Genomic DNA, 18,172 nt, shown 5'->3' on the forward strand with positions numbered 1-18,172 from the left:
GACAATTTATTTTTATTGGTCACATTCAAGTGAAAAATAAAAATTGTTGGACGTGACCACACGATTAAATTTATTGCTATTCGTGGTGAATCTTCACGAATATACATGCCGCACGATAGTTTATGATAAGAGACTATTTTTTTGTTATTTGGCTTTAAAAAAAGCCATAAAAATATTGATTAAAAACAATAGATATGATATTGAACTAAAAATTATTTAACGCATAATAATATGGTTTATAAAGGGTCTCAATTTGAAAATTTTCAATGCTAAAACTAAAAAAAGTTAAAAAAGCATAATGTAGTATAAATATTATACAGGTTAAGGAAATGTCATAGTATAACCTTTCTCACATTTTGAAACTCTTCTTTAGAATAGATGCACATTCTGTAATAATACGTTGCCGAAGATAATTAAATGAACCTGGCTGCATTTTAAACACAATAGTTTTTAAGTGAATCAAGAGAAAAAAGTCGAGGGGTGATAGATCTGGTGATCTCGCCGGCCATTCCATCAGACCTCTTCTCTCAATCCACTGATCTAGAAAAGCATTATGTAAAAATTGGCTCACAGGAAAAATATACTGCGGGAGAACTCCATCTTATTGACACTCTAGTAAATCTTCATTTAGGTTCCTACTGATTTCCTATTTCTTCGACAATTCTAGGTTTAATGGTGGTTTTCAACATTATCATGTTTTTGCTATTAATAAATAGAGGCCGACAAAAGTATTGACCACACATTGATTTTTTCTGGATATTGTGTATGTCTTTTCCTAAAAACATGCGGATTTTCGTAATAAAATAACACTTATAATATAAAAAAATTGTTAATTTTAATTAACCGTTCTTTGACTCTATATAAAATTTATGAAAAATTCTTATACAGATTAATACTAATTACTCCAAAAGACCTTTAATTTAAGGAATTACAAAAAGGGTGGTGCCATTTAAAACTGGGGTTATTCGGGCCTAAGGGGTGACGCACTCTATAACCAAAATATAGTGATTGTTGTTCCCCCTACCTGTTTAAAATGAATACGACATTAAATTCTTCTACCTTTTTTAGTTTAAGAGATGAAGAGATTTTTAAATTGACACCGCGTATATTTTCTTAAACGAGGCTTTTTATTTGTTCAGAATTAAATAAATAATACTAAATATATTAGCCTATATCTTGATCAATAAAATTCCTTAATAAATTTTTTTTAAATAAATGTAGATTTTAGCATTTTTTATGATATGAGAAAAAATGAAAACTCCAAGTCTCAGTCTCAAAATGTCTTTTTTATTGTTCAGGTGACATGTTTCGCTAATGAAGCATCATCAGACCTTATAGCTAGGTGACCTGCTAAGTACTGATGAGTACTGATGAGTACTTAGCAGGTCACCTAGCTATAAGGTCTGATGATGCTTCATTAGCGAAACATGTCACCTGAACAATAAAAAAGACATTTTGAGACTGAGACTTGGAGTTTTCATTTTTTCTCTAGTTACATAAGTCTCTTTGAGATAATGGACGAGTTCTTTCAATTTTTTATGATATGACTGGACGGCTGTACAACAACTTCATTTTTTCAAAAATTATCCTGATTTAAGAAACTTTTATGAGGTAGATCACAACGAGGACCATGAGGTGGAGATTATCTCTCTTAAATTGATCTCTGCTTTAAAACTTTAATTTTAGTTTGGTCTCGTTGCATTATTACACTCTGCGCAAAAAATTGCATTGACATCACAATTGCATTTTTTTATATAAATACATTTAATAAATGTCTTCCAGGAGAGTGAGGTGACTACATTGTCCAGGAAATCCAGGGTTTTTTAATCTAAAAAGAATTTAGGCTCTATTTTGATTTATTCCACGGACAAACATGCATCTGTAGCTGGGGTTTGAAAGCTTATATTAAAATCTTTTGTAAAAATGTCCCTGAAGTAATCATATTTCACTATTAGATCTTTATTTTCACTACAGTTTATTTTCCAAAGTTTTCTAATACTCAGATCACTTGCCATATATTGACGTTCGGACTTATTTCTCGTGTAATGAGACTACACAGTTTAATCTTTTAATAAAATTTGTGACTCATTGCTTTTTTTGAACATAATGCCTGCTTTTTCGGTCACCACCCCGATTTTCTTTGGGAGGACAACCATCTAATAAGATTTTTTTGCTCAAATTCTGAACTCTAAATCTTGAGATTCCAAGAATTGATAAAAATGTATTGCTGCAAACCGACAGTGTTCCTTTTTTTGTTTTAATAAAATAAGATAAAGAAATTGAATTGCTGCGTGTACCTTTAACTGGACGGCGTCTCTTCGGAACATTTTGGGAAGTATGCGTCAGAATAAAATTGTCCTGTTCAATCTTTGTTTTATTTTGATAAAAGCATGCATGAAATTTCCTAAGTTCCTGCATAGTCAGATCAGCACAAGCAAAGGTTTTCTTATGGCTGCATTTTGGTAGACTTGCAAGCGATTTGGGTCTGTATCTTCCAAAAAACGTACTTTTATGTACCTAACTAATTACATAAATACATGAGTACTGACCTTGCACTTTTTGCTTGTATAGATTTCCATTTCGAGGGATCTGCTATTCTTTTTCTACCTTTACCAGGTGTTATAACCATAATAGAATAATTCTCCATAACGCTTTCCTCACAGTAAATTAATAATTGTTATAAGTTGTGTTATTAAAAAAAACGTGGAAAATAACAAAACGAAAATAAAATCGTTATTGTATTGCAGTATTGACAGTGTATTGTATGTAAGTGCGTGTATTAACAATTCTGTTTTCAATTGCTCCCTAGTAAATAAAAACATAAATAAATATAAAATTTGTTTTTTTTTATCAGGTTAGAATTGAATTAAAGCGTTTGCTTTAAATATTTAATTAAAAATAAACCACTTTCACTAAAATTTGCTGATATTGTGATTCTATTTCTTAAACAAAATTGTAATCAAAACTTTAAATATACTTACTAATAAACGGAATATTATATATCAATAGAGCTGATTTATTTTTTATTTAATTTATGAAAGATCTAATTATACAATTAATGCATTTTTTTAAATTATTTTGCACAGTTGATTAGAAACTTGTCATCTGATAAATTTATCAGGATAATTTATGCGCTAATTAAACCGAAATAGGATAAACATGAAAACAATCATAAAAATCACATATTTTTCCTATTTTTTGAGACATGATGATTCATAACAGACGTAAAAAGCAATAAATCGTTATTTTTTTTGACAATTCAATTTTTTTTCTCTTATTTCTAGACAGTTGATATAAAACATTTTTTAAATTTTATCTCAGGCAATTGAAGGCCTCGATTTACTAGTTTCACTGATAACTAAATGCATTTCATTTTGTTTTCATTATCTTTTTTATTAAATGTATGCGTGAACATTGTAATACCTGGACTGAACCTCATATTTCCAGTTGAAAAAATTTGAGCTCAATCTAGGTGGAATTAAAGAACGATTTGATTAGTTTTTAACTGTTCCTAACCAAATTTCTTATATTTGAAACGTGACACCCTAAAGCTGCCTGATGCTAAAATTATGTCAAAACGTAATTTAAGTTATTTTTTTCTCCCCCCTAACCACAATCTTTTTCCAATTTCGTACCGGAATCCCCGGCGATACATCAAGTTATTTTGTCTTTTCTTTTCGTTCGATGTTCGCCTAAAACTCTGTTTAGGAAAAGGGAAATAATCATTCCGAACACGTAAGTTAATATGCCCGGCCGTTACGGCGAAAACTAACCGAGAATATCCGACGCCGTAGGTCCGGAATCAAAAATAAGAATAGGGGGGTAGAAGGAGGGAAAAGGATCCACGCCCGGATTAACTCTCGTATCTTGATCTTGACTGATTTCCAATTTTCGACGTAATGGCTTCTTGATAGGGGACTTTTAGTAAGAAATATCGCCGTTGCTGTTTTGGGTCTTAGCAGGTAAAATAATAAATAAATAATGGCTGATATGAAAATAACACTTGAGTTGAAACTCCGAGTATGTACTCATGAGCATTAGCATGAAGTGCTAGTTTGTTCTCCGTTTTAATGATAAAAATATGAATATGATGAAAATATGATAAAAATATAAACATGAATAAAAATAATTCGCTGAGAGGAGTATGTGCTCCGAACACATACAGTAGATGCTCGATATTTTGCCGCATTCCGCATATTCGTGTGGGATATGCGGAATATGGGAATTGCATAATAGAATTTGTAAACGTGCTACGTGATTTTTCCACACTTTTTTCCAAGTCACAAACATCAGCTGTCCGACAGTCAAAAAGCCAAGCCCTAGAACTGATCAAGAAACAGTGGAAGCTAAATTTTGGGTCACAAATAACGACAAGTCAAATGTACAAAAAAATGTATAATATAAAATCCAGACTCAAGAAAAAGACTGACATCAACAAGACTGAAAATAAGAGAATTGTCCTGCAGGATCGGGAAAAAATTTTTGTTAAAAATCATGGAAGGCAACACCAGTACTTGCAAAAGTTTCAGGTAAATTAATTAATATGTTCTTCCTAAATAACTTTATTTAAATTTACATAAAATTAGTGAACCTATGTAAAGTTTGCTATTATTCCTTATTAAATTTGCTAAAAAGCGATTGAGGATTTAAAACATAATTTTTATTTTAAGAAAAAGCAGTGGCGTAGTATTTTTTTCACATGAAATCATGAAATCTACAATATTGTTTAAGTTATTATTAAAAAACTGATTTTTTTTTGGAAACTTTAACACCCTGTATCTCAAAAGTTAAGACGTTTAGAATACATGTTCATAGCAACTTTTTTTCTTAAAATGGGTCCAGGCATCACCCCTTAAATATTAGCACGTCTTTAAGGAACACCCTGTGTATAATATAGGTTTAAATTCAAATTCACAATGTGTATTATCTAAATTTAATACAATACACTGGATGTTTAAAGAAGCTAAAATTGCAAACATTATATACCTAAATCTATCACTAAACCTAGTTTACACACTCAAAAACATAATTAAGCATATAAAACAGTAACATAAATAAATATATACATTACAGCCAGTTATTCTTGACCAACTATTGCAATTTTTTATGTTATTTGGTAATTTATAAAATGCTTTTGGACATATTTTCGGAATAAAATTTTTTGAAAGAGTTAATCTAGTACGCAACCAATTTAAATCATTTCTTAGTCTAGTTGGATAATTATGAAAAAAACCATTTGTCACAAATACGTCATTAAGATTTTTAAAACCAAATATACACACTTAAAATATATCTATCGTAGCCAGATTATAAAAGCTGACGTTTTATAAAACGCCTAGTCGCTTTAAACGGCGGCCAGATTGTCAAATATTAATTGTTTCGTATAATTATAATATTAATTGAGTATTTCAGTCGGTTTGTAAAATACGAATTCTATTTAGTTTTAAGTTTTTAATAAAATATAAATTATTCATATCAAAAATCAAAAAACACTAAAAATACAAAAATAAATAAACATTTAATATTCTTATTATGTATTATGTATACATAACCCTACTTAAATAAAAAAAAAACAAAATAAGCGTTGATGAAAAAAAAGTTTATTTATTGGAACATGGACCACTAAAATGGCACCTACTTGTTCATTTTCCGCGAGCCTTAAAACAAAGGCATCTCTTAGTGCAGCATTGCAGTTTACTAGGTTTGCACTGACATTTCTTGAAACCTTGTCCTCCAAATTGCGAAACCTAAGAAACTGCTTCCCTTAGAGAGATATTAACATCTGGTGAGACAAACGGATTAAAGTTAGAATTGCCAACTGGATTTAATTCGTCTCTGGAAAACCATCGATTAAGGCGACCTATCTGGTATACCCCATTTTGTATATCCAGAATATTCCCTAGTACCCCTTTTGGGTCAAGGGGACCCCTATCAAATTTTGGAACTTCCATAGATATATGCTCCCCCACTTGCAAAACCTTGAATTTTATTTTAGTTATTTAGGCCATTTGGTTAGCTGCACGTTTTTGGCCAATTGTACATTGTGTTATTTGTGGTTTTATTAATTCTTTCTTTTCACAAAGATTGCAATTGCAAAGATTTTTGGTTATACAGTTAATAATCGTTGACCCCGAAGTTAACGCATTACTCAAAAAACTTGGAAATTCTTCAACCTGATTTATTTCATGCGTTGTCTGTAAAATAATATTACCATCCATATAATTATTCTCTTCGACATTGTCCTGATCCATTACTACCATTTCGGAAATACTTTGATGCCCATATATCCTGCAAGACAACTGGTATGTCATCAATGTTAAAGAAGAGTTGTAACTAAACGAATCAAGCAAAACTGAAATTATGGATCAAATTTGAGTATCTGGCTAATACTGGCCGCCGTTTTTTAAAAGACAAAATTGTATCACTCGTCACAATGTCATAATATCAAACGATAAAATGTCTTTTTAGGGTTTAATAATTAGGCCAAGCAGTCAGCGTAGTTTTATAAAACGCCTAGTCGTTTTATTAAATGGCTAGCCAGATAGCAAAATAATGAGTTGACAATTAATATTTGACAATCTGGCCGCCGTTTATAAAACGACTAGGCATTTTATAAAACGACAGGTTTCGTAATCTGGCTACGACATATACATTAGGGTGGAGCAAAAACTGAACCAAAATAACTAATTTTCGAAAACGAATATGCCTGGGTGTGCAAAAGATGCCTTTCGGGGTTCTTATTTACCCAAAAAAATTCGAATGACTTATTCGAATGAACGATTCCATCGGCTGCCGAAATGACCTTGAAAATGTAAAAATTAAAAAAATCTTTAAAACTGCATAAAAGCCAAACATGCAGCTCTCAGCTAGATTTACATAAAAAACTACCCAGAACTCACCACGTGGATGAATGGTGCAACGTGGAGGTGGCTGCATCTCGAGTTCCACCCTTAGAATAATTTTTTTTATTTTTTCTGTTCTAGAACTGCTAAGAATTGTTTTTTAGTATCAAATTGCGGTAATATTTGTCTTGATTCAATAGGAGCTCTAATAAATCCGTCTCGTGCTTCAGGGCCATAAACCGCCATAGAGGCTTCAGTAACTAACTTAACTGCTCGTTCAACTGCCTGTGAATGACAAGGGAATTTTAATAATCCTATTTCATCAGGAACCAAAGAAATCATGTTAGTTAGTTCTTCGTTCGAAATTTCCATTGTTAATGGGGGCTCGCTTATAACAACATTTTGCCAGTCAATTAAGTCGACATAATCTTGACAATCAAAATTCAATTTATTCACGCGAAATATTCTAACATCCTCGGTTTTTGCGGTTGATCTGCATTTTAAAATCCTTCTTAAAGCTAACGTTCGAATATGTTTTCTATCATCTCCTAACATGGCTAATAAAATATGTTCTGGGTGCGCAAAAAATCCATTTCTCTCAATTACAGGATCAATACCTTTTTTTATTTCTTCAGGGAGGTAACGAGATTTATTTATAATGCTAAACAAGTGCCTAGCATCATCCTTACAAGACCAATGGCATTTAATTTGAAAGCAGCATACGGCATACACTTTTACTATAAACTCTGTTAACATTTTAAGGTTTTGAGAGGGCTCATTGGTAGCAACGTATAACCTTAGGACTCTATTGGCTGTGGTAAGCCATCTAGAGTGTGACATTTTCCCTGGTGCTTTTAGAGCCCAATCGTCTTTTAAAACTCCAGTAGAGATTCCTTGATACATCTCATTTAAATACTTTGCATCGGTACTTACAGTTTCTAGATCAACTAATGGTAAAATTGTTTCAATTTTCTCAAACTGTACGACTGGTAAATTTTCACACGATTCAAGGGTCTTACCAATGGCTCCCTCTGATAATTAAAGATAGATGGGATTCTATCTTTAATTATCGAAATTTTGAGGAGGTTTCGGCAGCCGAAGATATTGTTTTTGGACGTTTAGTTTTTTTTGGCTCACTTGAGAGTACAATAGGCACCTTTTAAACATACAGGGTGGTTAAATTTTAAGAAATAAAAAATTCGCTAAATTAATAAAAAACATAATAATTTCCGAAATTTTAAGGCACTTTCAGCAGCCGAAGAAGTTGTTTTCTGACGTTAAGTTTTTTTTGGCTTACTAACGGTTACAATAGGCACCTATTAAGCATACAGGGTAATTAAAATTCCAAAAATCGAAAATTCGCTCCACCCTAATATACATACATGGAACAGTTAAAGGTGACTAAAAAGCGATCTAAAGGAACTTTTAGGGGATACTCTGGATATAACTGGATCCCGTATACACAAACCAACTGGTTTTTATCCATTAAGGACCTAATATTTCTTATGGCATAACAAAGGCTACCTAATTTTAATGACAAGTCATTGGAGTGCCTCCCATGAAAGAGTGACATCTAGTATCAAGCCAAAAACTTTATTGTTTATTGACGTAGCAAGAAACTACCATTATTGCTTAAATGCATGTCAAGATCAAGATTTACTTAACTCCGATGAGTGCAAAAAACCATATAATTTGTTTTCTTGATATTAAGAAGTCCGTTTAGAGTAAACCAATTATTGAGCTCGTGCAATGCTTTTTGCGGTAATGTGCCTTTTGCTTGTACTTTGTTGTCGAACAACAGCTGATGTATCGTCCATGTAGATATTAACGTGACGACAATGAATCTACAAATGAGCACAATATGAACCTAATTTATTTCTTATTTTCAGGTATTGTGTCCGATATAATAAAAAGGAGGCGAACCAATTTAAGACGACCCCACTGGCTGACATAATCGAAAGATCCTCATAGGGCTCTTACCTGCCTCAAGTTCATCGATAACCTCAGATAAAAACGACAAAATGCCATACGAGGTAGATCTACCCAACAGAATGGATGCATAATGAACCAACCTGATTTTTACGAATGGTTTATATATGCTATTTGGATTTGCCTTCTTTAAATAATATTTTAAGATACACAGTTTTCTGAGCACTTTTCAAGGTTTGAAGCCTAAAACACAAAGATAGGAATGAAATGATGACGAATTATAAGATGCCATAGAACATGTCCAGACACCACACAAAGCTCTTAGCTCCGTCTCGCCTTAAATTTAGTTTTGCCAAAAATTTAGCACTGAAGTGTATGACATCTTTTTCCTCCTCTTAAAGTAAAAGTCTTGTAATTATACATTTCTCATTGAAATATATATTTTTTTTAACATTACTTAAGAAATCTCTCCTGGACCCATGAAGATCCGAAGTTTCATTATTGTAATAATAAGGGATTTTTTATATTAGTAACCCTTATTGCCAATAGGTTGAGGTTATGTTGGTTGTTTGATTTAAGAAATTTAAACCTAACAACCTGGTTTATATTGGCGATTCGGCACCATCCCTATCTAAGAAGTCATATCAGTTATTTTTCCAGACCATTAAAGCTACTTTTTATAGATGTCTTTTTATTCTTCAAAGTTCTTTTTTAATCTTTCCTAGGCAGTTAATAGTATTTTTCGTTTTCCTACAGACAGTTTAGAGAGATATTTATTAAGTCCAAGCAGTTTTAACTATGACACCAATTTTATCGTTAACAAATAACTTCAACTGCCTAGCAAATAAAATTCAACTAGTATTTGATATGTTGGAATAAGAAATGAACACTTCCCTAAAGCATACCAGCACTGTATTTTTTTACCGATAAAAAACACATTTACATAATAAGATATACAACATAAAACCGTTAAAATAAATTCATTACACGATAATTTCTGTTTGCATCGAAAAAAAATTAATTATAATAATCCCAACAGTCGTTACACAACCATATGCCGTTCGGATGGCTATCCATCGGTGGCATGAGGCAGTAGAGATGAAATCCCATGCCGCAACCATCGCATACCAGCATACCATCTTCGTTGTTTACTAGTCCACATATTTCGCAGAAAGTGGCATCGTAGGGCGGAGACCATGAAATCACTTAAAGACAAAAGAGAAATTATAAAAATGGCTCAATAAAGGAACCTTGATAGTCCTTACCAATAGTACTGGGTACCACGGGATTAATGGCTAACTGTCTTGTGACCTTTCCTCTTATATCCAATACTAATATGGAACTATACTCCCTTCTATCCACTGGGCAAGTCTTTCTGGTCTTGGACCACTCCTGCAAACAGTCCAGGCAGAAAGTGTGATGTCTGCAGCTGTCCGTGATCGCCAACGTTTGATTCTTAAAGCATTTAAGACAAATCGGACATTTGTCCAGAGAATCATCTTCGGAGCTCGAGGAATTCGACCTGCGATCTTTTAAGTCAATAAGTAGAATTTGCAAACAAACTGAGCTGATCCCTTACCTGTACTCACTCTAGTGCTGGAAGTAATCCTTCGAACTTTTCTTGGTTCCGACGAGGTTCTACGCTCGGTGTCTTCGGTGTCCTCCTGATCAGAGTTGGATCTGGAAGTTTTCCTTTTACGATATGCCTGACTGTGATCGCTTGTTCTGCTCATTATTTTGTTTTTTGGGGTGGAGTAGGTTTATTTTTTAAGAGATTTTTTCTAGGATTTGCTGGATAATAATGTTGACATATTTTTGACAAATTAGGTGACAGGTAAGTCGGTTGAAAGTTAGTGTTAGGGCAGCAGGTGACAGCAAATTATTTAAAATTTTAAATATTCTGTGCAAGTTCTGAAAATTACTGATAAATTTGATGATGAACAGCTTGGAAAAATAAACAAGCCTTGAATGAAGATTCTTGAACTTCATTGAGTTTGATTGAATGGAAGAAAATTGAACAGAAGTAGAGGAATGTTGGACAGAAGTCCAATAAAAGTAAAACTTTTATAAGTTATATGTCAATATTTATAAAGTCTTCTTCAGAACACTAAATTACAGCTTTTTTCATAAAAACATCGTCACCAGATATTACAGAAATGGCGTGATAAGTTACCATAACCATTAGGACGTTTAAATCTAGAAATTTAGTTTTATTGGATCCTGTCTAAAAATCTTTTCCACTCTTTAATCAATTGTGGGTCGCAATGCACATTTAAGAAAAAAATTGAATGTATCATCAAGATAGCACAGAACTGCCTAATCAAGACTAAGAAAAATGTACTAAGACCACAAAGAAGAGACACAATAACCATAACAGCAAGTACCTTTTTGGTTCAACCTGTCAATTTAGACCTAAAAACATTGAATACAACAGGGCAAATCAAGAATATTGAGACTGAACCAGTGCTCTACCCATCTGACTCTATAAGCGACCTCATGAATGAAGAAACAGAAATAGAATATCAGCTACAAGGAACTAAATAGCACGGTAATATCTATATTGGCAATTGACATACTAATAGCTTCCTATTACAAGTGGAAGTCAGCCAAAAAGCAGCCAATACAACGAGAGAATCCAGATGTGAAAAATGGAATCCAGCTTGAACCCCTCCATTTGTACAGCAGCGTGTCAACCAAAGAAGATACCACTTTGTCGAGTGGCCAGAATGTCTTATCTCATATTAGACATAAAATCGGGATAACTATACAAAATAGTTCAATAATATTTTTTACCATAATTATCATTTGAACTTGAAAAATAAAACCACCTATAACATAGCAAACCGAACGAGGCCAGGTACGCAGTCCGCAGCAGTCAGCAGTTTTTATCTATTGCATTTTAATCATTGTTACTAATTATGTCACATATTGCATATAGTTAAGTTTGTATAAATAAGAGAAAATTACGTTATTAAACACAGTACTAAACTGACCGCAGTAGTATTCATCTAAATATCCTTTAAGGCTAAAACCCCTTATGAGTTAATCGACTAGAAGTCACATACAAGGGCTTCACAGCAGTTAAAGAGTTTGTCAAGAAATAATCTGGCAATTTTACTCCACCTACAAAATAAACATAGTACATGAGCTAAATGAAGATGATTTTCATCGTCGTGTACAATTTTGTGAGTACTTTAGTGAGAAGGTTAAATGGTGAGAGAAATTTGATGTCCAATGTCTGTTTTTCGGACGAATGCTCCTTTTATTTATATGGTAAAGTCAATAGACACAACTGTCAATACTAGAGCGATACGAATTCTTATTTATTTCGAGAAACGCAGCGACCATAAAAACTGAATGTATAGGCTGGTATTTTGGAAAATCATATTATTGGACATTTCTTATTAATACAAATATTAAATTTGAAAATTATAAACTTGAATAACTGACTTACTTGAAAAAGATAATAAACTTCTAGAAAATGAACTGATGTTTCAACAAGATGGGGCACCACTGGCTAATTAACTGACATAAGAAATGGCTTTAACTGGCTAGAAAATAACAGTTAATTGTTTGAAAATAGCTACCAGACAGACCCAATTAAGAAATCTTCAGTAAACTATGCAAGAAACAGCTTTAACTGCCCGGAAAAAAGTGAAATCCATTAAATTGCCTAAAGCAAATAAAATTGACTTTAACTACCCAAGCAACATATGATTAGTTAAATTAACGTTTATTTTTGGTTTACAGCAGGTGTATATTTTTGGTTACATTTCAACTATAAAATGAAAATAACTACTGCAATTTTTATAGCGATTCGCCTTGCTTTTCAAGAAATAAAATAGGGGTTTTTTAGGTTTTATTCGAAAACCGTAGGGTTCATCAAAAGGATACATACAGAGACTATAGATTTTCTTACTACCTATTTAAAGTTTCTTAAAAAATATTTTTCTCTTAGGCAATTATTTTCTGCAAAAAAAACCTTTTTCAATAACAATACCCTTACCCCCCCCCCCACCCACCCCACACAACTTACCAGTAAAAAATTGTTTTAAAAAATCATTGTTTTCCAAAATAATACGCATGAAGAACAGCTGGTTTTGTCATTAAAGTCCAATCTAATAACAGTTTGTTTATTTAAATTTGGTATAATTATATATACGTATATCAATAAATATTTAATACCAAAACAGAATAGTATTTGATATCCGTATATTCTACAGTTCAATAAATATATATTTCACGATAATATTATATGATGTGCTGCTTGGATACTTGAAGATGGAATTTAACTTTTGAAAAAAATTTGAAGAACTTCTAACTAAATAAAATAAGAAATGTCCTTAATTATATAAGGAAACTGGTTTTACCGTTAGTTAGGTGTAAATCAAAACAGTCAAAAATAGTTAACTAATTTATTTATACACTTACCCTACTATCTATACTATCGCTTGAACAAGAAATATATTTATTTTCACTGTGTTTATTTACAACTATTTATGTCTTATTTAAATTTCGCGCCAATATTTCGAACTTCACTTTACTGAACTGACAACCAACTCCTAGCGGCGATGCGGCTCCTTATATACTCGGCTGACTATTCCGGAAGATTCGCCTTCGAGACGTCGTGTGGTGTGTCATTCCGAAATGACAAAGAATCAACTAGTTTGTAAGTTTTTACAATATCGTCACAATACAATGATCAAGAAGTAAAGAATAAAAAAATAGGAAAAAATTTAATTACTTCCAGGCAGTTAAAGTTCTTTTTTTTTTGAATATTTAAAAAAATTGTCGATATATTTGTAATTTTAATTTCAGGTGGGGCAGTAAATATTGCCGATTTAGATCTTTGCTAAAAGCTCCAGGAGCTTATTCAAGCTTATTCATCCTTTAAGAGCTTGAATCCGGAACAATAAAGATTTCTATAGCTTGGATACTATCTGGATAGTTTGCATACTAGAACCTTTTCATTTTAATTAATTTAAAATAAGTACTTTGAAGTAAATAAGACATGTTCAAGGTTCAATGTATTGTCAATCCAAATGCTTCAATTCTTTGCAAAAAGAGCCAAAATCATGCCTTCATTAATTTCGAAATTATCAGAGGGCTACGATCCAAGCAACAATAACTAAGATATAGAATTATTAAGAACAAGTTTAGAGGCATTGGATATTTCTGAAATGAATTGAAGATCAAAGGTCATACATGCCACAGGGTCATTTACATCATAGTTAAAATATTAGAAATAAATTTGAATATCATCCGCAACTCAGGAGGAACACCTTTCTAGACGTGCAAATAATTAGGAACTCTTAAGCCAATACAAACTCTATGGCTCCTTGTGAATTAAGCCTCTGGCAAAGTATAGTTTTATTTAACATATCACTTGCTTTACTATAGTCTAAAAGTATCATCACTGTCATTACATTTTATAGTGGTGGTGTATGACCAGTTCGGAAATCTGACTGCGTAGGCGTAGGCAGTATTAAACTGGTTTACTCAATATCCAATTTTACTTAATCAAATATAATTCCTTTAAGAATATTGGATATAAATAGAACAATACTTACTACTCGATAATGGCAAGACTCAAGAAAAAAAGTGACAAGAATAGAGACTTATCGCATTATTAATAAATACGTTATTTTAAAACACTTTTCGTATGAGAGAATCCCAATAATAAATTCTGCCCAACTTAGAATAAACATTATTATTACCATACTTCTTTCTTTCATCACATCCATTTGTTGGTAGCGTCGTTTAGTTAAATCATCAAAAATTGCAACTGAAAAAAAAAATTAACTATAACAATATGCATCTTCATTCTCTTGCCACCAGAAAAGAGGAAAGCTTAATCCAAGTCTATTGATATGAAATCGTTATTATATGACGTAAAGAACAGCTTCAACATGATCTGTACCCTCAGGCAATTCCAGTCTACAAATACGAAAGGAATTTCTCTTAGATGTCTGTTCCGTAACGTCCATGTGTGCAGCAATAGCCTCAATTGCCTTTTCATTACTTGCAACACACTTACTGAATTTATCTAAGGGATCTTAGAACCTCTCAAACTTGCAGTTCTTGGGGTCAAGCTTAGCCTGAATTTTTGATCCCTTATCCTGCGAAGTAGTCTTTCAAACCCTTCTTCATCCACTAACACGTTGATGTTACTTTTTCAGATTTTGTGGTCAAGTCCAGTTTTATACAAATTACGTATATAATCCATTGCTATAATTACCATGGTCCCCTAATATTTCAACCACATCATACTCGGAACACATTATACATGCAGTCACGTGGGCCGACCAGAGCTCTGTATATGTATGTGTCTGGTCAGCATCCATTAGGGATTTTCCTTTTCCCTCACCATGGAAACGGGTTATTGTTAATTATCTGGCGCGGCCACAATTAACCTAATTGACGTATTGTCCGGTACATTAGGCGAGGTGACAATACGATGCGTTAAATACGGACGAGAGGATTAAATTTGCACCGGTGTGGCGGTGTGCGTTTATATCGACTCAAATAACCTTTTACTTATTTTTGATCCACTACCTATTGAGATTCTAGAGCATCATCTATTATGCTCAAACGTTTCCTTTTTATAGAGTTCTTAGAATTGGCAACCAGGGTGCAAAATCTCTTAAAATCTTCCAGGGAAATTTGATAAAAATTACTTGAATTTAAAAAGCATTTTCTTAAGTACTTGGAAAATCTTTATGTTTTAGTCAAATATAGATCAAGCAAATCATTATACAAAGAGATATAGATACAAGGAGTAACTACAACAACTGCCTGGAAAATAAATTTGATTTCCTTGAATTAAATTATTTAAATAGCTCAAATAGGAAATATATGTGACGTACCAGAGTAACTGCACAAGGTCTTAGGGTTTTAACTTGTAAAAGAATTCAACAGATGGAATACTGTCATAAGTTAGTTATTCCGTTACTAAGTCATGTGAATTCACCTTTAGTATTGTACGCTCGATCCTCCTTTATATGTCAATTATTATGAGAGGTTAGGTTCAATTGACCTGCGTTATGATTATTACGAGTTATGTTGAAAGGTCTTAGTTAATTACTAGTGTCCTATTTACTTGAAGGCTAAAGTACGACATGAAAAATTATATAGAATGTTTTTGATTAAATGCCTTAGTGATATGGTCGTGATACTGTGACTTTAGCAAGCTGGCTTGTGCCTGACTATTAATTTTGAAAGATTTGTGGATCCAGTTGAATTTTTTTTACTGAAAGTCAAATAATGAGTTTAATTGAATATGTGTATACACAGTAAATTCGCGTAGAAAAAAAACATTTTTTTCAATTTTTAAACCTGTTTACTTTTTTATGTTCAATATTCTAACTATTTAATTATTATACAATAAATCTGGACTGCCTAGAACAAATGGAAAGTCGGTTCCTTGGAAGATTGGCTTAAATTACTTTAAAAATATAGAAATAAATAGTTTGAAGTCTTAAAATAAAATCAGCAAATGATTAAAAGTCTTAAAATAAAATGCCTAAAGTTATTGGAAAATATTTCAAAAACCTAAAAAATGAGATTTAACTACTAGGTAAAAAACTAAAGAGAGCTAAGCTGCTGAGTAAAAAATCTAAAAAACAAAATAGAATGACTGATTCAAACAAGAAATACCCTTAAATTGCTGTTTCTAAGCAGTTGAACTCGTACATTAATTCCAGGCAATTAAATTCATTTTTAATTTATTTCGGGCAGTTTAGGGGATTTCAAGCAGTTGAAGTCTTTTCTTATTTTACTTATATTATTATAGACATTCCTTATTCTAGATAGTTGATCGTTTATATCCCTTTTTTATAGGTAGTCGCAGAATTTCTTATTTAATTTGGTAGGTATTTTTTATTTCAGTCAGCCAAGTGGCCATTTTTTTCCAAGCAATTTTATTTAATTTTCTAAGCAGTTGAAGCCCCTGTCTATTAATTTTAGGCAGTATAACTTATTTTAGGCAGTTCAAGTTATTTCTAATTTTATTTAGAGGGAGTTTCATGTTTAAAGTAAGTCACATAGTAATTTCTCTTTTTTTCCAAGCAAGCAAATTTAATTTTCTAGGCAGTGGAAGTCGGTTTTTATGAATGCTACGGAGTTGAAGCAATTTTACATTTATTCTAGGCAACTTAACGCTTTTACTATTTTTTTTCAGGCGCACTACTTGTTTCATTTAATGACCGTTTCTTATTTGATCCAGTCAAATAGCAATTCTCCAGTTTTACTTCAAGCATTTAGATTCCATTTTTTATGCAGTCAAAGTACGTTTTCCATTAATTCAGGGCATCTTTGTTTATTACAATTTAATGATTCAATGGATGAATAAGCTTGAAAGGGTGGAGTTTTGATGAAGAAGTAAACGAAAAACACCTTTTAGAGTCCTAACTGACGATTTTAAGCCACTACAATTGCCTGGAAGACATAAAAATTTACTTCAATTGCATTTTTCTTCTTCTTTCTTTACTTCTTCTTTTTTCTCTTTTCCATCTGCTTCTTCTTTATCTTGATAAGGATCACCTTCATTTCATTCATTCAATCATTTACCTCTATTTATTTCAATAATTACAGTGACCGGATAATACAATAACTACCATGCCTTTTAATTATTCTTCTTTTTTTAATCTTCTAGTAAGTTTCTCTTTATTCTTCTTCTTTTTCTGACTTATTTGTATAGCAGATCTTCCAACAAATTTAATGGGGTTTCAAAGATTATGAAACTGGTTCTGGTGTCACATAACAAATTACTTTTATGAAAAAGGTGGCCCATTCTATCCCAATTTAGTTCTTTCCATATAAAGAGGCGTTGAAATTGGAGCTTTTGGCTTACATATTGTCCTAGGTCTAATAAAAACACTTTTTTTCAATTTATTCTTTTACTTCAAAATACTTTATCAAAGTCTCTTAAATTGAAATTATAGTAATACAGGACGGAGCATTCAGAATACATATGCTCCTGTAACATTCTCGCTTATCAGGGTCGAATCCGACAATGCCAAAAACCGCAATAAATTAAAAACGTCTCACATTTAAAACCCAATTAGTCAGCAAAATATTCACATATTCGTACCTCCCCATACATACGAAAAGAGATACAATCAAAACAGAACATTCAATTTGCTAAGTCTAACCCTCGCGTAAAGTGCGCGCGATAGGGTTGCAAACAATGATTCATTACTACCCATTATTTTGATGAATCATGAATTTGCAGCGACAAATTTTGTGTCGGTTTGCTTTTAAATTAATGCCTCTGTCGGTCTTAATTATTATCTTTCGAATGGGCCGCTGCCGCTCGTTGTGTTGTTGTTGTTGTTAGGCAACGTCAGGGGCGCAGATCGAATATTTTACATCGGGGGTCGGAGGGGTTACTGACACCGCAA

General features: G+C 32.4%; 1 protein-coding gene across 1 annotated transcript; it reads right to left on the reverse strand.

Annotated features, from left to right (window-relative positions):
• Positions 1-9,666: 9,666 nt before the first annotated feature.
• LOC126740466 (PHD and RING finger domain-containing protein 1-like) lies at positions 9,667-10,611 on the reverse strand. The gene is made up of 3 exons (XM_050446498.1): positions 10,351-10,611; positions 10,037-10,300; positions 9,667-9,976 (listed from the first exon to the last, which is right to left on the reverse strand). Exons 1-3 carry the CDS (start codon positions 10,502-10,504, stop codon positions 9,789-9,791), a joined length of 606 nt encoding a protein of 201 aa, XP_050302455.1. The 5' UTR covers positions 10,505-10,611; the 3' UTR covers positions 9,667-9,788.
• Between the last annotated feature and the right edge of the window lie 7,561 nt (positions 10,612-18,172).

The sequence above is a fragment of the Anthonomus grandis genome, chromosome 9 (genome assembly GCF_022605725.1).
Source record: "Anthonomus grandis grandis chromosome 9, icAntGran1.3, whole genome shotgun sequence".
Classification (NCBI taxonomy): Eukaryota; Metazoa; Arthropoda; class Insecta; order Coleoptera; family Curculionidae; genus Anthonomus; species Anthonomus grandis.